The sequence below is a fragment of the Rhinolophus ferrumequinum genome, chromosome 22, assembly GCF_004115265.2.
Source record: "Rhinolophus ferrumequinum isolate MPI-CBG mRhiFer1 chromosome 22, mRhiFer1_v1.p, whole genome shotgun sequence".
Taxonomy (NCBI): domain Eukaryota; kingdom Metazoa; phylum Chordata; class Mammalia; order Chiroptera; family Rhinolophidae; genus Rhinolophus; species Rhinolophus ferrumequinum.
The window spans coordinates 53,155,433-53,177,064 of record NC_046305.1 but is presented as its reverse complement, the minus strand read 5'-3'; the positions used below and the strand labels follow the sequence as shown (position 1 = coordinate 53,177,064).

The 21,632-nt window shown below is 50.6% G+C and overlaps 1 protein-coding gene across 4 annotated transcripts in view; it reads left to right on the top strand.

Moving 5' to 3' along the window:
• The first annotated feature begins 1,426 nt into the window (after positions 1 to 1,426).
• The window catches only part of ADAR (adenosine deaminase RNA specific), a 36,687-nt gene continuing 16,481 nt past the window's right edge, over positions 1,427 to 21,632 (top strand). The window contains exons 1-2 of one of the 4 annotated variants that reach the window (XM_033092619.1): positions 1,427 to 1,521; positions 18,920 to 20,346. In XM_033092619.1, coding sequence (XP_032948510.1) covers positions 19,631 to 20,346 — 716 coding nt within the window. In that variant the 5' untranslated portion in view covers positions 1,427 to 1,521; positions 18,920 to 19,630. Of the gene's footprint in view, positions 1,522 to 14,358; positions 14,486 to 14,608; positions 14,751 to 14,813; positions 14,920 to 18,919; positions 20,347 to 21,632 lie in introns of those variants that run through there. The other 3 variants (XM_033092618.1, XM_033092617.1, XM_033092616.1) reach the window with 3 other exon arrangements.

The following is a 21,632-nucleotide window of genomic DNA, read 5'->3' as shown; positions in this document are numbered from 1 at the left end:
CCCATAGTCTCAGGATTGTCAAGTTCTGTGAGGGACTTCTCCTGCACGCAAATCTGTCAAAGCACACCCAAATAAAGCTTGTGTGTCTTACTGCCACCTAATGGTCGTATAGGTTTCCTTGACCTACATTGCAAGTCCTCGAACCCTGAACATTGGCCTGTCACAGAAAAGGAATTAGAGGTGGCCAATAAGTAAATATATGAGATGCTTAACCTCAAGGATATGCCAATAAGGCCTTTTAACTCCCATTTAACTTTCATTTCACTGCCAAAAATCAAGAAGTCTGAAGTGTTAGAGAAGATATGGATGCTGGTTGGAATGTAAGCTGGAGTAACCACTTGGAATAAAGCTGTGGCACTACCACATAAAACTGAACGCTGATATTCCCAAGACCCATCAATTCCACGCCTAGGTAAATATACCCAAGAGATATTTTTGTACAGAAGCACCAAAAGGCAATGCTGATAGCAGCACTGTCGGAAATAGCAAACAAACAAACAAACAAACAAAGGAACAAAAAACTAGAAATGGCATAAATGTTCAGCAGCTGGAGAATGGATATATTATGATACACTTACATACTGGACTATGTAGCAATGAAAATGAATGAAATGCGACTTCACTCGACAAGAAAGATGAATCTTGGTGTTATGACCTGACTGCTTGTGTCTCCTCAGAATTCATATATTGAAACCCTAACGCCAGATGTGACGGTGTCAGGTGGGGGCCTTTGGGGGCCGCTTCGGTCGTGAGGGTGGAGCCCTCGTGAATGGGATTGGTGTTCTTATAAAAAAGTATTGCTTAACGATGCACAGAAATGTGAAAAGAAATTAAAGCAATGTAAGAGTTGTGTAGACACCAATCACGATGCAGGTTACTTCCGAGGGGGAGGCAGAGGTAAAGGATGGCGAGCACGAACGGTAAGAGTAGATGACAGTTACTGGTAATAGTTTAGTTCTTGGGTTGGGGTGGTGAGGTGGCGAGTTCAAGGGGGTGTTCATTACATCACTTACAAAATGATTTAATCTAAAGGGCCTCCGAGGACTCCCTTTATAGTGCATTATTAATAAAGTGCATTATTAATTTGATGTACTTAAGGTCCATATTTTTGTTGTTTTTTTAAAGATGGTGCCCGCCGACTGCCTCAGGCCTTGTGGCCCAATTACGGCAGTTCTGGCCCAACGACTGGCGTTTGCTCAAGGCCGGAAGCAAACCTGCAGCCCCCACGCCCACGGACCCACTCCCCACGGCGCCCACAACAGCGCCAATCCCAGATGGGTCAAAACCCGAGGAAGACCGAGCCACAAAATCGCAGCCGAACTAGGACGCAAACAAAAGAGGCAGGAATCACGTGGTGCCCCCTCCCACGCGCGGCGCGCCAATGATGTCACCAAGCCGCGACCGGGCCATTGATTCCGACTGAAGGTAGAGAGGGCTACGTGGTGGGGGCGGGCGGGGGGAGGGTCCGGCGGCCGTGGCAGCCTCCGCGGTGGGCTGCGTCCCGGACGATTACGAGACCCGGTAAGAGGGACACTTGCGCCTTCTCCGCCGTCACCTTCCCGGGCCCGGCGCCCGGCTCGCGCCGCCGCCGCGGGCTCGGGCGCTGACGGGAGGGGTCGCGCGGGGCCGCCCGGGTGGGCTCCGAGGGTGGCGGCGGGGCCCGGTGGGGCGGCGGGCAGCGGCCGGGCGCGCAGCCGGGCGGAGAGGCGGGCGCCGGGGCCCGGGCGCGGGTGCGCGCGCCCGCGCCGTGTGTGTGCGCGCCCGCGTGCGCGCGCCCGTGGGCGGCCGGGGCGGCGCATGGATGCTCCGGCGCCCGTGCCAGCCCAACAGCTGGGTACCCGAGGCCCTTGTTTCCCTCTCGCCAACCCCCTCGACTCCGAGAGGGGCTGGATTGCTGGGCGCCTGGGACGCGCCCCCGTGCGCGCCGTTCTGCGCCTTGGCGTCCTCGCTGCAGGGGCCCGCGCCGCGTCCCTGCGATCACACCCGCCGCCCTCGGCGTGCCTGCCACCGGGATGGCGTAGGCGACCGCCGCGGAGCGCCCACTGCGGGGTCACGGCCGCCGCACGCCGCCTGGGGCTGGCCCGGTGCGGGAGGCCTAGTTGCGTCACCTCCCCTGCCTTCATCGGCTTGGCTTCATTCTTGCGCCCCACTAGAGGGTAAGCCTGCCTCGGGTGTTCGTGTTGGTGCCACCGTTTGGGAAACTTCCCTTTCCAAAAGGGACACCTGTCGTTGGATTTGAAAGGCAGCGTGGGGGAGTCCCAGCGTGCGGTTCGCTGAGCGAGCAGCGTCTCAGCGGGTAAGGGAGGAGACTCGCACTCAGGCCTGCACCGTGGCTGTGGCGGGAGAGGGAGCCCGGTGTGCTAGATAGAACAGGTCAGTGGGAACAGAGAACGCAGGAGCATCGAATAAACGGTCGTGCGAATGTGAGTGACGATGCCAATTTCTCCCTTTACCAAAGAAGCTTGTTCCCGTGGCTTCAGACGTCCTGGAATATAGTTTTCCTTATTTCTTTATTGGACTAATAGTTGAGTGCTTGCTGTACGGGGAGGGCAGGGAACCAAAGGAAAGGGGCGTGAACTTGGGAGTCAGGTCTGCCAGTGTACCAGCTGTGTGACATTGAGTGACTTATTTAACCTCTCTACTCCTACTTGGTCTTATCTACAAAATGAGGATAATTATATCTACCTTGCAGGGTTGTTGTCAGAAGTTGAAGTGTCTAGCTATTATTAGCAAGGGCACAGCCCCCAGGCACTTGAACTGGCTCCCTTGCTGAAGGTTTCCCACTGGTACAGCTGCTTGAGAAGCAGGGGAACGTTTTTTGCTATTTTGGATGTTTGCTATTCTGCCAGGTGTGATAAAGCAGACTTGGGGGCGGGCGAGTAGGTGGGAGGGGGAATCTCAAAACCCATCATCTCTCTCTCTTTACTCTAGACCTCATAACATTTTAGAACTGGAAAGAAGTTAAGGCCTCACTTTATTCTAGTAATTCCAGCTTCTCTTTATTGAGCGCTTGCTGCCTGCCTGACACTGTATCAAGCACTTTACTTACACACATTTATTTAATCCCTCCAGCCACCCAGAGCAGTAAGTATTATCCCCATTTTACAGGTGCAGGAGGTTGAGTCTCGGCCAAGATCCTCACAGTAGCTAATGGTAGAACTGGAGCTTGAACCCAGGCCTCAGGCTATGTAGTTTGTTATTTCTCCGTGGCTAGAGCCCTGGCCACTGTGTCATGGGGGAAGGGAGGCAGAAGCAGAGGAGAGGGCCAGTATTTGCTGCAAGAATAACATCTGAAATTGTCCAGTGATAAACTGTCTTTTATTTTACCCAGCACTGTCCAGATGTGAAACGAGATTTGGTCTTTTTCACCCAAAGAAAAAGGAAAGGCTCACGGGCACCCAGTGCTGGGATCGTGGGCACACAGTAGATATTTGGTAAATGCCCGTGGAAAGAAGAAAAAGATCTTAAGGTACTGTTATTTCTACTGGAAGGAGACCCATTGCTTAAGACACAAAGGCGCCCGTAAGCCAAACTATTTTTATACTATAACAGTGTAATACGAGCATCTTTGTGATTCATGGGGATAAAGATTTGAAGCTGTGTGTCAGACCAAGGCTGGTACTCTCTGTGACCACCTGATTAGAGTTTTCAGAGATGTGTACAGCAGGATCTGAGCTGTTGGGCTTTCGTAGTGCTCTCTGGAGATACGGCAGTTTGTGTTGCTCCAACATCTGTGAGGCTTGGACCATACTGGGTACAGCGGCTCGAGTTAAGTTTTCTGGAAAACACTGGTTGATTGTTTGGTATCACACATAGAGTTCAAAATACTAAGTTTGTTGCAAAATTCAATATTTGGGAAAGATCTGTGACTGATGTGCATTAACGTGGGAACAGCAAAATACATTTAAACATAATAGTCTCGATGTTTTTGATGAGCTCTTCAGTGTTGGCTCTGTTTGAAGACGATTTAGGGGGTGTGGTGAATTATTAGGAACTCACAAGGCTTATATAACCCATATAAACTATGACTTATATTTCACTGTCTTTATCAAACTTAATGGGAGAAACCTTCTGACGTGACCCATCCTCCCATTTCCCTCTGTACCCCACCACTACCACACACAGTGAAGCTCTTTCCCCAAAAGGGGGTGTATTAATCTAGTTGCAAGTGGCAGAATCCCAGTGTAAACTCAACCAGAAAAGGGGTTTTCCCCTCTTTGATCATTTGACTAGAAAGTCTAAAGATGAGCTTCAGGCACGGCTGGATCATGAGGCTGAAATGAAATCCTGAGGACTCTCTCTTGGCCCTGCCTTTCTCTGCTGCCGTTTGCTGATTGGCCCCAGTCTCCCCCCACTGTCTTCTCTACACATCCTGCAAAGGCTGACTACTGGCAGCCGCTAGTCTGTGACCTTACCGCTGCATTATAACTAATCACTGTGGGCGAGCAGATAGGGATTCCACGATGGGACAGCTCTGTGTCCCCAACCCACTCCTGGGATGCAGGAATAAGCTGCCTCTCCGTAGTCACATGGGATGGGAAGTGCAGAGGTACCAGGCAGGCAGAAACCTTACATGTGTGTGGCACGTACGCTCACATCCCACTTTGAGGCCCTTCCAGAGCCTTCCCATGGGAATGTACCCCCCTGGTTTGGTTTGTCCAGTCACACACTGTGACTCCGTTGTGGCATCGACCGTGTGTTCTGTCCCTTCTGTGCCTTTGCACCTGCTGTTTGGGGCGCCCCCCTGCACTGTGACTTCCTTCTGGACTCTGTCAGCCTTCTCTTCCCAGAAGGCTTCCTGGGCTTCCATATGCGAGTTAGGCAGTGTTTTGGGTTCCCATAGACACCTCAGCGCAAAACGGTTGCGGGTTTGATTTCTGTTTGACGGTGGTTTACTGGTCAGCCCTCTACACTGAGCCCCCTGACAACAGAGAAGCTCTCGCCCCGTATTCCTCCCCCCACCCCCCAGCTGGCATTATTTGCCTTCATAGCACTTGCAACCAAGTGGACATTGTGTAGTGTATTTATCACTTATCTTTTCCTCACTAGAACATCAGCTTCCCGAAAATAATGAGGAAAAGAGGTTTTGTTTCATTGACTGCTGTATCTCTAGGCCCTAGGGCAGTGCCTGGCACATAGTATGTGCTTAATAAATGTTTATTAAACGAATGAATGAAAATCTGCCCACAGGGAGAAAATGCCAGCATCCCGTGGACGAGGACTCCCATCTGCATGGTAGATACAGTTGTCACTGTAAATGCTAAACTGCGGGCCCATCCTGGAAAGGCAGAACCGCTCCCCTGTGCCTCTGTCTGAACCCACGGAGGCCACGGGTCGGGCCCCAAGGAGAAGCCACGTGGAAATCCCACCCTGTGAGATGTTGCACTCCCCCCAAACCTTTCCCAACTGTGATAGGACATACAGTAAGGCTTTTCCATAGTCTGAGTCTTTTTTCTGATTTATTTTTTAAAATATTTAACTGAGCACTTACAATGTACCAGGCACCAGAGTTTTGGGATCGAGGCTTGGGAACTTGAACACTTTTTTTCTTTATAAATACCAAAACACTCAAGAAAGGCTATATATATATATATTCAGGTTAGAAAATTATAAAAGAAATGAGAGCCCCTCTCCATCCCACCCATCTCACCCTCCAAAGGTAGAGCTACTAATAATAGCTTGGTGTGTGTCTCCTTCCTGACCTTTTCCTAGGGTTTTACAGTTATAGCTCTAAAATAAAATAAAATAAAATAAGGACTGTGTACAGATATTGTTGGCGTTGATTGGTTTTCACACCCACCCGCCGTGTTCTTCATGTTGGTCTACGCCTCAGTCTTCCATACCTGTCTTCCAGGTGCTTCTGCTGCTCCCACCACTGCCTCCAGGCGTGTGGCCGAGCTGCGTGGGGATCCACTGGCCCGGAGCCCTATCTGTCCTTCAGCCTTCCCCCAGGGAGGGCCCAAATCCTATCCAAACGCCCCACCCCCACCCCAGAGCCATCTTCCTGGTTGTCACACTGCCTTATCTTTCGGGTACCCATGTCACACCCACCCCCCAACAGAAAACCAAAAAGGGAGGTGGGCATGACCCGTTTGTTTCTTTTCTAACACGAGTAGTTCTCACACTGATACTGTAGAGACTTGGGGTGAAGGCGATTGATGAACCCCAGCCTTACCCCCAAACACCCAGGCCCCGCGTCCTCCCAGCTGCAATGTCCTTCTGTGTTGCCCAGTCCTGACTTGCTTCCCAAAAGGTCACGACCAGTTGACACTGCGATGCCTAACCATTCACTGCCTCAGTCTCCCCCTGCCCTCTCCAGGATTGGGCATTTTAACTGAAGGAAACTCTTAGCTGGATGGAAAAACACTGGCTTGTTTTAATTTGCATTTTTTATTATGATTAAGTTTGAACTCTTTCTGCATAGGCCTATTAACCATTTTTATTTCCATTTTGTAAGTTTTCAGTTAATATTTTATCTAGTCGCTTACTGTGTTCTGTTATTTTTATAATTATATACAAATCCTCTAAAAACCATGAGTATGTGCTTATTATAAAAAAAAACACAAAACTTTATTTGCTGTGAATATTTTTCCAAGTTGTTGTTTGCCATCTAATTTTGGCTTTATCATTACACATACAAAATCTATTTTTCATTCTTCTGTAGACAATTTTTTGTTTTTTATTTGCTTGTTAGCTTTAAAATGTTTTTCTTCATTCTGTATTCTAGTGTTTTATGGTTTCGTTTTTGACATATTACTTTAAAAAGTTACCATTCAGTTTTATTTCAGATTTTAACGAGATATTTGGTGAAATATTGTATAATGTTTTAAATAAAATCGGTTTGAATTAGATAAAGGCCTATGTTTTGTTTTAAAGATCCTTACATTAATGTATCATGTATTTTTCCTTTTTAAAGTAATTTATCAGAATATCAAAGCTCGTTTCACAACACTGAGATTCAGTACATATATAATTCTCATTATTTTAATGTTCTTAGCATTTCTATAAACTGCCGCATGAAACGGTGTTTGTCTGTGGCTGTTGATCTGGTCTAAAGAAGCACTCTTGTTCCCCTCACAACTTCCGATTGTGTAGCCAAGAAAATGAATGTAGCCCCTTATCTAACCATTGTTTCCCTAACTCTCTTTTCTTGAGATATAATTACATACAATAAACAGCACATACTTTATATGTGCAGAATTCAGTGAATTTTGACAGATACATAGTATACCCATTTAATCACCATCCAAATCAAGAAAAGAAAACATTTCCATCCTCCCAGAAAGTTCCCTCATGCCCCTTTGTAGTCTCCACTGTCCCCAAGGGCCACTGCTGCCCTGATGTCTGTCCTCAGAGATTCATTTTGCCTATTCTGAAATTTCCTATAAATGGAATTATACAACACGTACTTTTGTCTGTGGCTTCTTTCAACCACATTGCGTGTGTCAGTGTCCTCTGAAGATACATAGATTGTTCGTTCTTCAGTTGATGGACATTTGGTTTGTTTCCAGTTTGGGCCTGTTAAGAATAAAGCTCTGTGAACATTCTTTTCTTTTTCTTCCTTTTTTTATTATTGTGGTAAAAACACATAGCGTGAAATTTACCATCTCAGCCATTTTTAAGTGTATAGTTTAGTAGTGTTACTTATATTTACAGCGCAAAACATCTCCAGAACATTTTCATCTTGCAAACCTGAAACTCTCTACCCGTTAAACAGCAACACCCCTTTCTCCTTCCCACTTGAACATTCTTGTATGAGTCTGTCCGGGGCCTTTTCTACTCATTTTCCTTGGTTACTACCCAGGAGTACAGTTGCTGGGTCATAAGGTAGCTGTGTGTTCAGCCTGAGATGAGCTGTGTGTTCAGCCTGAGATGTTCCAGAATGATCGTACCATTTTACATTCCCACCAACAGTGTACGAGAGTTCTGGTTGCTCCGTATCCTGGCCAACATTAGGTATTGTGAGTTTTTCTGTCTTTATTTTAGCCATTCTGGGAGCTGTGAGGTGTGTCTCCTTGTGGTTTTCACATCATAGTTTAATCATTTCTTTACATGGCTGTTTCTATTACTAGACTGAGCTTCTTAAACGAAAGTTTCACTCAATGTGTATTTATCTTTTCTTACTACCCTTTTTCCCTATTTAGGGGAATGATGGATGCTTTAGTATAGGAAACTTGAAAATTGTAGAAAACTATCAAAATGAATAAAATCACGGGGCACTCTACCTGTCTGACGTTGTTATTCATAGTTTGGTGTCTTCTGTGCACTGCCGTGTTGGCTTTCCCACGGGGTGGGGGGTGGGGGTCAGCCCCAGCGTTGCTTGACTGGCAGCTCAGCAGTGCCCCAGCCCTCCCTCCCGCCATCCTGAGGGCGTCTCCATGCACAGCAAGGGACCTTGTCACAGAAAGCCCCCGACACACTTCTTGGTGTGTTCCGTTGCCCTGAGCTGTGTCACCTGTGTCTCTGCCGAAAGATGAAACCTCCAAGACCAGGTTGTTAGACTCAGCCCCTTGTCCTGGGGAGGGAGCCCGGGCTTCTCCGAGGAAAGTGGACAGAATCGGGGCTCTCAAGGAGGAAGGCACCATTCCAGGGTAGGCGCTTAGCACTCGGGGCCATGTAAGCATATAGTTTTTCAAAGCTAAGAGCTGTTCTCTGTTTACAATTTTATGTTCCTTCCACTTACTGTGAACAGAGCATGCCCCATGGCATTCACTCTGTAAATATCACTTTCATGTGTCCTGTAATTTATGACCACCCGATCTACTTGGCCTGGTCTCCAGTGTTGGACATGAAAGCTGTTTTCAGATTTTTGCTATTGTAAACGATACTTTGGCAAACATGTTTTCATCCTGGATTTCAAATCATCCACCTCAAGGTCGATTTTTATGAATTTGTTATTACATTTATTCATGATAACGACGCAGTAATAGGGTTACATTGGTAATAATAATGATTGTTGAGTATTAGCCGAGGTTACGAACATGCTTGACTTTGTGGAAAAGCTGCACCCTCAGTTGCGTGTTAACCACCAGCATAGCAGAGTGCCTGTTTCTGCCCCCTTCTCTTTCTTTCCCTCAATCATTAATGCATGTCATCTGACAGTTACCTGTTGAGTACCTTCTGTAGCCAAAGCATCGCTGGGTCGTGGGGGTGCAAGACGCAAACTGCTCAGGAAACAGCCACTACGATTAATCCAGTGACGGTGCAAATGTGTGACTAATTGGTGACGCGGCTTATGAAGAAAGCTTCCTAGGGTTATGGTCCTAAAACTTTCTATGCCCGCTGCCCTCTGGCATAGGAATAGGACTGCAGGAGAAAATCGTGCCACGGCTTTTTCGTGGCTGCAAGAGTGCTCTGTAGCGGTTGGACAGGTGCCTTTTGTGAGGTCTGGTTAGGGTAGGCTTGGCGGAGGCAGGGCACACTGGGCTTGGACCTTTATCCAGAGGGGTGGGTAGCCACTGAAGGGTTTAACGAACAAGGTGGCGGTGACCTAATCATAGGCGAGAACCTGGCGGGGGGCCAGAGTGGACCTCCAGAGTGGGAGATTAGATGGTGGAGGTGGCTGTGGCGTCAGTCCCCAAGCAGCACTGCGTGGTCTCACTTTTTAAATTGCTAATTGGCTGAACGAAAACCTAAATCGTGTTACATTTTCATGTCTTTAGTTACTAGTACAATTGAATATTTCCCCAAGTGCTTGACAGGCATTTGGATTTCCTTTTTTGTGAACTGCCTTTTGTGGAATGCCATGTTGGTGGGGCAGCTGGGTGGAGAGGCCAAGGGCACCCGGTCTGAGCGAGTCCGGGCTCTGCCAGTCGCTGGCTCTGTTACCTTGAACAACCTGTATGACTTTGTTCTGACTCAGTTTCCTCTTCTGTAACATGAGGGCAGTCACCGTGGATCTTTCATAAGGTGGTCACGACGGTTAAGATCGACTACAGCGCGGGTCCATGAGAGTGCTGTACGTGTGCTGTACGTGCCTGCTCTTATCTAAGTGTGTGGGCAGGACCTAGCAGCTCAGTCCTGCATGTGTGCTTTTTGTTTGTTTGTTTGTTTTTTAAGATTTTATTGGGGAAGGGGAACAGGACTTTATTGGGGAACAGTGTGTACTTCCACTTCCAGGACTTTTTTCCAAGTCAAGTTGTTGTCCTTTCAGTCTTAGCTGTGGAGGGCGCAGCTCAGCTCCAGGTCCAGTTGCCGTTGCTAGTTGCAGGGGGCGCAGCCCACCATCCCTTGCGGGACTGGAGGAATTGAACTGGCAACCTTGTGGTTGAGAGCCCACTGGCCCATGTGGGAATCGAACCGGCAGCCTTCGGAGTTAGGAGCATGGAGCTCTAACCGCCTGAGCCACCGGGCCGGCTCCTGCATGTGTGTTTTAACTGTGATTCCCTGTCTGTCTGCATATTTTTTATTACTGTGCTTTTTAACTTTTATTATGAACATATTCAAATATTACATCACTTTTTTGGAGCACAGAAATGTATCGGCAGTGAACGGCTGTCGGTCTTCTTCTTTCTGATGTCCTCCTTTGCTGTGAAACAGGTCAAGCCATACACACTGACTTCACGTGTTAGTGTTTTTATTTAATCTACATATATGATTATACCTACCATCGTACGCCTGGCACCTACACGTAGTTATGAATACCGCTTTTCTGTTGTCATTTACTGGGTAACTTGATTGGGTACAGGCACTTCCGGAAACTTCTGTTTCTCCTGGGAGTACCTGAGGCATCTCTTGTATCCTGTAACTGCAAAAGCCAGTCTAGTCATTAACACACAACTGCATATACATGAGCAGAAATGCCGGGGGGAGCCCCACTCAGCCAGGTGGCAACTCACTCTTCTGTCTACACAAAGCCTTACAGGTTTCAAAGCAAGTTGAGTGATTGTGGGAAGACCCTGAGCATTTTGAAAATTATGTTGATGTGACAGTAAGTGTTACAGTGGAATAAAAAAAACCCCAATGATAAAGAAATGAAAAGAAACAACAAAAAGAGGAGAGCAATAGATGTGTGTCTAGCGAGTCGATGGATTATGTATTTCCTAGGAATGAAGATAACCTGAGTTTGTTTATGTGCGTGTCTATCCTAGTCTAAAACGATGCCCTAGTACTTAAAACTAACCCAGGAAGTTACGACTTTTCTGATACTATGATACTATGTTACAAGTTCGGTAGCATACATTCACAGACAGTGCAATTCTGTTGCAGTGTCACTGTGAGCAAATATTGAGGGAGTTTGCAGACATCTGCTTTACCATAGGGAGCAAGAAGATCCAAGTGGATGGAGCCCATATGTGCAGGAGTCTGCTTAGAGGAAATTGTAGACTGAAAACGCTTGTTATAAATCTGCGTGCCGGCACGCAGTGAGGTTAAACAGAAGATCCACAACAAGCCAGACGAACCGTTATTTATAGTGAAAACGCAAGAATAGCAGCGATTGGAAACTAAAACCATCTCAGTAGCCAGATGATAAGGCGGCCTCCCCATAACCTGGGAGGTCCAGGCCCCTGAAGGCACGTTCGGAACGGAGCCCAGTGGTGTGAAAGCCAGACTTCCGAGAACACCGACGAGTGAGGGGCTTTTGCATATGTACCCTCTTTTAGATGACAGTAATCACTTAGGTGGTCGTTGGTAAGTAGCCCTCAGTGGTATGTACACAGCATTTGTGGGTTACTTCCCGGGGGCAGCGGGCACTTGAGCACTTGCCTTAGAAGAGGAGCCTGGGGTCAGGGTGCCTCTCTGCACGGGAAAACACGGGAAGGTAGGCATAAGCGAATTGACAAAGAGGGGACTGGGGGTCATGTTCACTGTGTTTGCTTGTCTATATTTCCTGTAATCAGGCCGGTACTTTGGGTTAATTTTTTAAAGAGCTTCATCCAACTGGTCGAGTCCCTACCATAGAGCAGCACAAAGATTTCCGTCACCACCTCTCAGGCCCATGGGAGCCGAAACAATTGCTGGGGGGAGGAGATGAAAGGTTTATGAATAAGACTCTGGTTACTCGAGCTGCTCAGGTTAAATCACGGAGCTGTTCTTTCTTCAAGGCACCAACTGACCCTCAGCTTAGCAAACAGATTTGCCTCTTCTGCCTCCCATGGTAGACTAAAGGGATGCAGGCAGCAGCGGTGCACTTTCCTCTGCACGATAGCTGTGATTATGGCTTTTCTGGAACATTCTTGTACAAAGGTTAAAGGCTGTGGGATTGTTTAGCCCGAAGGCAAGAAAGCAGAGGTAAGCTCCAACTCATTTGCCTTCAGTGGAAAATAGAATGTGGGAAGACAGGCTGGAATTGTTCTAGGGAGTTTGTTCTCCTTTTTTACCATTTAAAATTGTGGCAGGTATCATACACATACTATCCTTTATACAGTGCAGACTACAGTTTAGTTTTACCTGCTGTAGGACTTCATGTAAATGGAACCGTATAGTGTGTATATGGTTTCTTCCACTTGATAGCATGTTTCGATAATTACCCACCTTGTTGCTTGCCTGTGGCCCTAGTTCTTTTTTTTTTTTTGGTCCCTATACAATATTCCATCGTAGCTGTATGCCACCATTTATGTGTTTCACTTTTGGTGGACATTTGTTTCCAGTTTGGACGCTATTTTGAATAATGAGCAATGAAGTTCCTGCACACTCTCCAGGTCTTGGAGTGGAGTCACTGAATTGTAGGGCGTGACTATTCATGCCTTTCTGGAGTGACAGTGAGCTGGTGCCCTGTGGTGACCAGCGGCTGCTCGCACCTTTGTCCCCAGCTGGCCCGATCACATGTTTAATGTGGCCTGTCCGGTGGGTGAGCGGGAAGTCTGTGCGTGTCACCCTGGGGATGAGACTGAGCACGCTCCACGTGCTTACTGATATTTGAATTTCTTGTGTCAAGTTCCTGGACCACTGTTTTGCCAACTGATTATTCCGACTATTATTATTGTTTTTCCGACTGATTATTCACTCAAAAAACCAACCTACTGAAGGTCACCACTGCAAGGGGGGTGGGCGGTATATAACACATGTTCGCTGCCCGGAGAAGAAGACTTTACAGCTCTAAAGGCAGATGTGTAAACAAGAAACTCAGAAGATGGTGATGAACGTTGGGGCAGCCAGCTCCCCCACCAGCCTGTTAGCTGAGGACGGGACTCCTATTCCCATCGTGTCCTCAGTATGTAAACATGTGGCACATACTAGGTGCTCAGCAGTTGTGATCAATGAGTGAATGAGGCATTTTCAGAGGATGGTACCAGTGCCCTAGTAGGGTCGGTGCAGAGGAACGGAGAGGCACAGAATGAGGACGCACCCATTGCAGCCACCCTATTCAAAGCAGATCCTGAAAGCCTGTTTGGCCAGAAGCAGTGCAGGAAGTTCGTTCTAGCGGAGGAACACACTGTCCAGACAGAGGGAGAGAGGCCGCAGCCCACACTAAATGAAATCCGAGGTGACTGACACTCAGAGTGCATGCAACGGGAGGACAGTGGAGAAAGGCGTCCGCTGTAGAGGGGCTGCCTGTAAATCTCAAAAGCAGTGGGGCTGAAACTGCAATGAAACAAAATAATTTCTCACAGGGGAGAGGGCTGTCGAGTACCTCCGCACCTTGAGTAAGATAGAGTTGACACATACGCCTGATCACGAAACCAACTGAGTTTGTTCCCTCTAATAACAGAAGTGATCTTTTGGAAAGTTGTGGTGTAAGGAGCGTGTGTCGAGGAATGGTGCAGGGTGCTTTTTGTGCAGTCAGACCTGGAAAGCTTCCGTGTCCACCTGTCGTCTGGCAGTCACGCCCCCCTGTAGAGCTGGTGTGAAGAGGACGTGGAGCTGGCTGTGAGGGCTTCGCCCCTGCTGGGGGGGTGATGGCGCCGGGGTGGCTTCATGTAGGTCCTGAATTGTTCAGTTGCTGTTATTGCCTCGCATTTTACTGGCTGTTACCAAGGAATGTGAGTAAATAGTGCACAGTGGGGATGGCAGTCCTTTGTAGAGACCTGGCCCCCACCCCCAGCCGCTTCGCACATCTGACATGGTGACACTCGTGTGGACCAGGGCGACACTCGTGTGGACCAGGACAGCGCCTGGGCCCTTTCTGAAGGGCTAGGCCCCCCAGCGGCTTCGTTTCCCTCTGTTTTACCCCATGTCTCCGAGGGGCCGGCCAGGGGCGTGGGCAGCTCGGTATTTATGGCTCTTTTCCTGAAGGAAGAGTCGGTAACCTGCCCCTCTCCTGCGTGGAAGGATCAGGTCTGGAAGCCGGGACTCGGGCCAGTGCCGCCGGCCCCAGCCCCTCCCCTCGGCCCGACTGCGCGACGGGGCGGTCCTTCCGGAGAAACGAAAGTGAAATTGAGCCGCAGCCGTGTCCGCCCGCGCGGGGGGGTTCCTGTCCCGACTGCACTGACCGGAGTCTGGCCCCTGGAGACCGAGGACCACGCGGGGCGGGGCGGGGCGGGGCGCACCGGGAGAGGGTCGTACTGCCCGGACATGCCTCTGGGGCGCAATGGACCCGAGACAGGTAACCACCTGGGCCCCGGGCCGCTTCGTCCTGCTAACTCCTGCCGTGTGGAGCGACGCGGGGAGGAGGGGTGGGGGGGGACGTGCGCCCCCGACAGCGGCGAGGCGCGAGCCCAGGTCCCCCGCCCTTTCGTGAGGACCCCCGATGCGCGCGCCCCCCCTTTGGCCCCACTTGGACAAAACGCTTTACTTTTACACTCACCTCTCGACACTCTTTCCACTTCCGGAAGGCTTTGGAGGAAATGAAAAACAGCTCTTCTGAACCCGTAAGAGAATCTTTGTAGCCGCTTGATTTATTTTGGCTAAAAACTGGGAAAACCCAAATGTCCTGCAACAGGTGACGGGATAAACAAAAGGGGGTGCATCCGTGTAATGGACTATTGCTTGGCCGGAAAAGAAAAAGAAAAAGGAAGGCCGATACAGGCTACAGCCAAGGTTGGCCTCATACGCATTAGGCCGCGCAAAAGGCTACATTGCTGTCTGAGTTCCTTTATCCGACATTCTGAACCAAAACAAAACGAAAGGGACAGAAAACAGAGCAGCAGTTGCCAGCGGGTGGTGTGGGTGAAGCAGTAACTGCAACGTGCGTGATAAAACGTTTTGGGGAAATGGAAATACCCCGGTGTGGCTTGTTATCTGGTAGTTAGGAGGCCACCTGTGCTGTGACTCTGTTGTCACAACTTAGAGAATTGTCCACTAAAAGGATACGTTGTACTGTCTGTAAGTTTCCTTCCATTTTTAAGAAAGATTTTGTAAAATATATACAGGCGTGTATGTGGCTGTGTTTTACATACACACACACACACACACACACCTGTCTCTTCTTTAAAAGGATGAGGGCACCTGACTTGAAGGAAAAGCATTTTTCCACGGGTACCAATATGTCACCGTCAGGAACCCGTATGGTAAAGGTGGGGGACTCGTCTCTTGATCCTAAATATATGAGATTGGAGTGAAATTTGGCAGGGCAGTGAATGTCAAATGGCTTTTTCTGTAGTTTGCATAGTAAATAGACATGAAGTGAGTGAGGGGACATGGGGACGGATTTTGGGGAGACCTCCCCAAGCTGGTCTCCCACTTTCTTCCTGTCGCTGCCATTCAGTGGCACTCCAGAGGGCCCTTTTCAGGTGGGGGTTTGACTTGGCCTTTAGGGGACTCAAAGGGGAGGGTATAAAGAATAAATTAATAACCCCGTCTAATCTTTCCCTACAGTAATGATTGTTGATAAATGCATCCTTTCCTCCTGTTCTTTCTCCATCCTAGCGGTGTTCCTACTCCCATACATAGTCATGGGTTTTTTTTCTTTTGTTTACCCAAAAATGTAGCATAATGTCGCTCTATAGCTTGCTCTTCTTGTTTAATTTAACGTTATGTTGCTCCTAAATTTTCTCCAGGTGAATACAAATAGATTGCATCACTTTTGTTTTTTTTAAAGTACTCTTTCATAGCATGCATGTATCGTGGTTTAGTAGACTCTTCTTATGTCAGTGGACATTCAAATATTTTTGCAGGTTTTAGCCAAGCAGTAGCAGTTCAAATCTAGAAAGCATTTAGCTAGGAACTGACTTTAGCCACTTTGGGAGAAAGTTCTTTTACCACGGCCACTCAGAAAGCTAATCAGAACCGCCCTGAAGAGCCTGGGTGAGCAGGGCTGTCACTGCACACACGCCTCAGCCCTCCTTGCAGCGCGGTGGGGGAGGGGTGTGCAGCAAGAGCGTGGGACCTCTCACGTGTCTACGGGTGTCTTGGTCACGCGGTCATTCATTCACCAAATGTTGGTTCAGGATCAACTCTGCCAGGTGCTGGCTTAGATAACTGAAGCATAGTCCTTCGCCCCCTGGGGAACTAACCGTGGAGTTGACTGCAGCCCCTCCTGGGCGTGGAGTTGAGTATAATTTCTAGGGCACCTTATATTGTTAATCACCTTGCAGATGTACTCATCTGCGTGCGCCACTAAAAACTCACTAGCTGTGATAAAAGGTGAAGTAGGTGGTATAACCAGTGCTGGGTAGGAGATCACGGGGAGGAGACGGCAGCTGCGCGGGAGGCGATGGAAGTGGAGGAAGTCTCCTGGAGAAGGTGACATGTCAGGAGATCTGTAAGGAGAAGAACAGACGTGTGGCAGTCACGGGAGACGCGGGCCCCTTGGACTGGCATTTGGAGAGATGGGAAGATGAGAGCTTGTGATAGCCGGGGCGAGAGGCAGTGAGGGGGGGAGCTGGGAACGACCCGTGTGAGGGCAAAGACAGGGGTGGTGGCAAGACTCGCTGTGGGAGATGCAGGAAGAAGGCAGGCGGGTAACACAGGTGACTGGCCTAATAACTAAATGGGAATGGTGCCGTCAACAGTGACAGGAACAGCAGAAGGGGCTGGGTGGAGGGGAAGGATTAATTGGTTGGGATATGTGGTATTTGAGGCAGTGGCAGGATATCTGAGGGGACAGATTGTCTAGGCATTCGGAAATTCAAGCCTTAAGCTTGAGCACCAGGTGGTGGCTGGAGATAATGGATTTTGAACGCTGTTTCTTAAGAGGCCTAGTTTAGATTCTCGGAGTGGAGGAAGTCAGCCTGAAGGAGGAAGAGGCCCTGAAGCTGACCTTGGGGGGTGCTGACCTTGGGGTGGCAGAAAGGGACAGGGACAGACAGGGAAAAAGAGGTGAGAGGAGACTTTGGTGCGGCGTCACCAAACTGGGAGGAGAATTTCTAAAGAAGAGAGCTCAGTCCACAGTGAACCATCCAATGCGTGCTTGCTGACCTGAACTGGCCACCAAAGGGTGGTGGCAGCCTCGTGAAGTTCAACGGGAGGAGTTTACAGGGTCCCGTTAGCGAGGGGCAGTGTCCTTCTCCAGCACCGTGTGGAAGCTTTGGAACAGAAAGGGGGCAGTGGGCCCTGGGGGGAGAAGGGAACTGGCTGTGAGCTCCAGGCTGAATGAGGAGGGCTGTGAGGCCAGAATGGGGACGGACGGGACTGGCAGCCACAGTGGGGTCCTATGAGGAAGGAGAGGAAGTTGTAGGAGCCCAGGGACGCTGCTGTCAGTGGAGAGCAGGAGCCTGCAGTGTCACCGCCCTCCTGCTCTTTGAAGGAGCTTTTACACCCTGCACGCGGTTGCCGTGTGTGGGAGACCCAGGTGGTCCTTTCCAGGAGAAGTTTACTGACCCCTAGAAGGGAGCTTCAGGTTAGTGGAGGCCCCGACTAGAGTAACAGTGAGACTGAGCGAGAAGCTGGACAAGGCACTGGTGGCCGAAAGGTGGACGTGGTGGCGGTCACTAAGGGATTCTGCAGCCAGGATGCCTGAGTGAGCAGGATTGGCAAAAGTGCACAAATCCCCTAATTGCAATAGGTGGTGTGGGAGGGCGGAAGGCCGAAAAAAGGGCACAGCTACGCGGTGTGCAGAGGACTCAGGTGGTGGGGACCAGCATGAGGAAATGTTCCCAGCTGTTGTCCATCCCCCACAGATCTGCAAGCCCCAGGGAAGGTCGCAGTCTCTGAGAGCCCCCACCCTGAGTCCCAGAAGCACCGCCCGCGTCCACCCCGTGGGGCGAGGATGAGCACTGGTGGGTGCCCGTGGGAGACGGGTCACGCTGTGTTCTCATAAGTGTACGGCAGTGTGTGAGGAGGTGGGGTAGCTGTGCCCTATAGACCCGGCTGCTGAAGGACACGTGTCCGTGGCGTGCCGCGGGAGGGAGCTGAGGGGGTGTGGGCGGATGGGGCTGTGTGTCCAGGAGCAGACGCTGCCAGCTCCGCGCGTCCTGGCAGAGGTGCCCAGTTTCCCTCCCGGGCCTGGGCACCACACTGAAGCGTGAGAACGATGTGTCTGTTTTCTGAGGGATCTTCCAGCGCCCATGGAGCCAGATTCTGCCAACCCCCCCGCCCCACGGCAGTGAAGCTGTGTGCTCCAGCCGCCCTGCCCCACGCCGACTGGGCTTCCACAACATACCTCTTTGTTCCAATCATCCAAAGGATAGAGTTTAGAGACAAGGGGGCTGTGCGTTCCCTGGCCCCCTGGCTCCCTTGACGTTTTAGGTTATTGTTCTGGTTTTCTTTTTAAACCAGAACATTTATATGCTTGTTTTGCTGCTTTTAAAAGGGTAGTTGTTTTGATGAGTGGGAAGATTCGTTCTTAGCTCCCTAAAATTCTGCTGGAGGGAAAAGAATGAGTTAGGTTGCTGGAGAGGCCACGCCGGGGTGTCAGAACCCCTTCGTGCTCCTGAGAGCTGTGTGTGTTTGACCTGCTGCTCCCCTCTCTTCCTTTGGTGGGTCCCCGGGCGGTGCTTACGACGTGGGCAAGGCACCCCGCCCCCCAGCTGGGTCACCACCTTGGCTCACTCGCCTTCCCAGACATCAGAATCTGTGCAGGCCCCCTCCCCTGGCCTGGGGCAGGGCCAGGCTCACCTCTGCGGTCCTAGTTCACTTTCTTTTCCATCTTGTTCTGCAGGGGTGTTCCCTCGGCAGACACCACCTCCATCCACTTCCAGGCTATGAGCACAACTTCAGACACCAGCAGTCAGAGCCGGGATCTTATCCTAATAGTTTCCAGCTCCAGCAAATAGAGTTTCTCAAAGGGCAGCTCCCAGAGATACCCCTAATTGGAAAACAGACATCTCCACTGCCACCGTTCTTCCCTGGACTCTGGGCACGGTTTCCGGGACCACCTGCCAGAGGCAGGCAACAGGAGACCTGGGGTGTCCCCAGGGGCGTGCCTCTGAAAAGTCAGGCGCTCCAGAGAGGGTTCCAGCCTCCTCCCCCACGTGGCAGGACTCTGCCATGGCGTGGTGTTGACAGGCTTTCCGTACATTTCCAGGAACTAAGTATCTGCCAGGATCAGGAACAGAGGGTCTTGGAACTCTTGCAGGAGCTTGGCGAAGGGAAGGCCACCACAGCCCATGACCTGGCCAGGAAGCTGCAAGTCCCAAAGAGGGAAGTCAATCGCGTCTTATACTCTCTAGCGAGGAAGTGTAGGATACACCGGGACACAGGGACACCCCCGCTGTGGAGTCTCGTGGTCTCGGTTCAGACTTGGAACCAGCACGGCCAAAGAGCAAGAGCAGACGATCCGGGCCCGGGGGCGCCACCCTCAGACCCCCGTGTCGAAGCGGAAAGCAGTCACCCCACATCTGACTTGGAAGATTCTCCTGAGCCTTTTGACATGGCTGAGATGAAGGAGAAAATCTGCGAGTACCTCTTTCACGCGTTGAGCTCCTCCGCCCTGAATTTAGCTAAAAACATTGGCCTCACGAGGGCCCGGGATGTCAATGCCGTGCTGATTGACTTGGAAAGGCAGGGGGACGTCTATAGACAAGGGACAACCCCTCCCATGTGGTATTTGACCGACAAGAAGCGAGAGCGGATCCAGATCAAGAGAAACACGCACAGTGTTCCTGAAACCAGTCCAGCTGCTACCCCCGAGACCAACAGCAACGCCGAGCTCCCCACCTTTAGCTCCCCCACACCTGATGCCTCCGACGGCCTGGAGACTCCAGTGAAAGTGGAGAATGGGCAGGAGCCGCTCATAAAGACAGAGAGTCGGCAAGAGGTCCCACCAGAGCCAGTAAAATTGAAAGCACCTGTTCAGGACAATGGCCCCTCAAAAACAGGGTACGTTGACTTTGAAAATGGCCAGTGGGCCACAGACGACATCCCCGATGATTTGAACAGTATCCACGCGGCTCCAGGTGAGTTCCGAGCCATCATGGAGATGCCCTCCTTCTACAGCCACGGCCTGCCGCGGTGCTCGCCCTACAAGAAGCTGGCAGAGTGCCAGCTGAAGAACCCCATCAGCGGGCTGTTAGAGTACGCCCAGTTCGCTAGTCAGACCTGTGAGTTCAACCTCATCGAGCAGAGTGGACCGCCCCACGAACCTCGGTAAGCGACCCCAGGAACTGCTCGGGTTGGGGTCAGGCGCTCCTGCTCCCGACGCAGCGGCTGCTGGCTCGTGAGCAGTGCCGTGTGATGGCACCCCGTCTTCTTCCTCTTTCTCTGCCCTTTGGCTAGATCACCCTTGCTGTCACTTCCTGCAGCTCTTGAGCAGGGAAGGTAGGCCTCGGACCAGCCAGAACCTTGGCTGAGCAAGGGGGAGGTGGCCCCTGGCGGCTAAAGTGAAGCTTCTTGGGGGATGATTAGCTATCCTGCGTCCATGTCATGCCTGCCTCCTGAGGCCAGAGGTGATGAAGACGTGACTCCCTGCCCCCCTTTCCCTACACTGAGTTGCCCAGACAGGCACAGGGCAGGCAGGTGGGGCTCCCCTGCCCCCCACCTCACCCCTGCCTGTAGGGAAGGGATGGTGTAGAGCGTGCATGGCTGGCTGGCTACCTGTCGAAGGTGGCAGTTCTGAGGTTCACACTCTGTGAAATCAGAAATGGCCTCATTCAGACAGCTGGCCAGGCTCCTGGAGGCCAGGGGACAGGTGGAGGAAGATGGGGGTGCGGGCGGGGGCAGAGGAGCTGCGGGAGCGCCTGGGGGAGAGCTGAACCCCCTGACACTGAGTGGCTGCACGCCCCAGCTAGAGAGCACGCCCAGGAGGACGGGAGACGGCCCCACTGACCTGTCTGCTAACCCAGGCGGTTTCAGAGGGCAGGGATTCCCAGCTCGACCTTTGTTCCTTCTGTGACCATCTTAAGGACACGGGGAAGGCATTGCAGGAGAGCTGTTCAGTCAAGGGGGTGTGTCCGTCCAAAAGGGGACGTGGCCTGGACTGGTTTGTTTCTGTTTGGGGTAGACACTGAATGGCTGTCATTCTCTCCTTTCGCTTCGTCCCCGGGATTGGGGAGAAGCAGTGGGGTTTGTGATGAACCTTTCTTTGGGCTCCAGCCATAAGAAACATTGATGCCATGTTCAAATATTTCAGAAGACCCAGGAAATAAGAAATTTGACCTACTTTTCTAAATGAAATCCCAGATTGAGCAAAGAGCTGCACCAATTTGAAAGCTCGAACAAAGGAAGTCTAAGCTCGGTCCAGAGGCCCAGAGCAAACGCTTTTTGGTTTTCCACATAACGAGGGGGAACTCCTTTCATCTCAGGCTTCAGACAAATAGAGCTCTAGAATGACTCAAAACAAACCAAAAGAGTGGTTTGTCTCTGTGGGTAGGTTGGGGACAAAAACAGGCCCCGAGCATTGGCAGGTGCCTGATACCTGCAGGTGTCCACGGAAT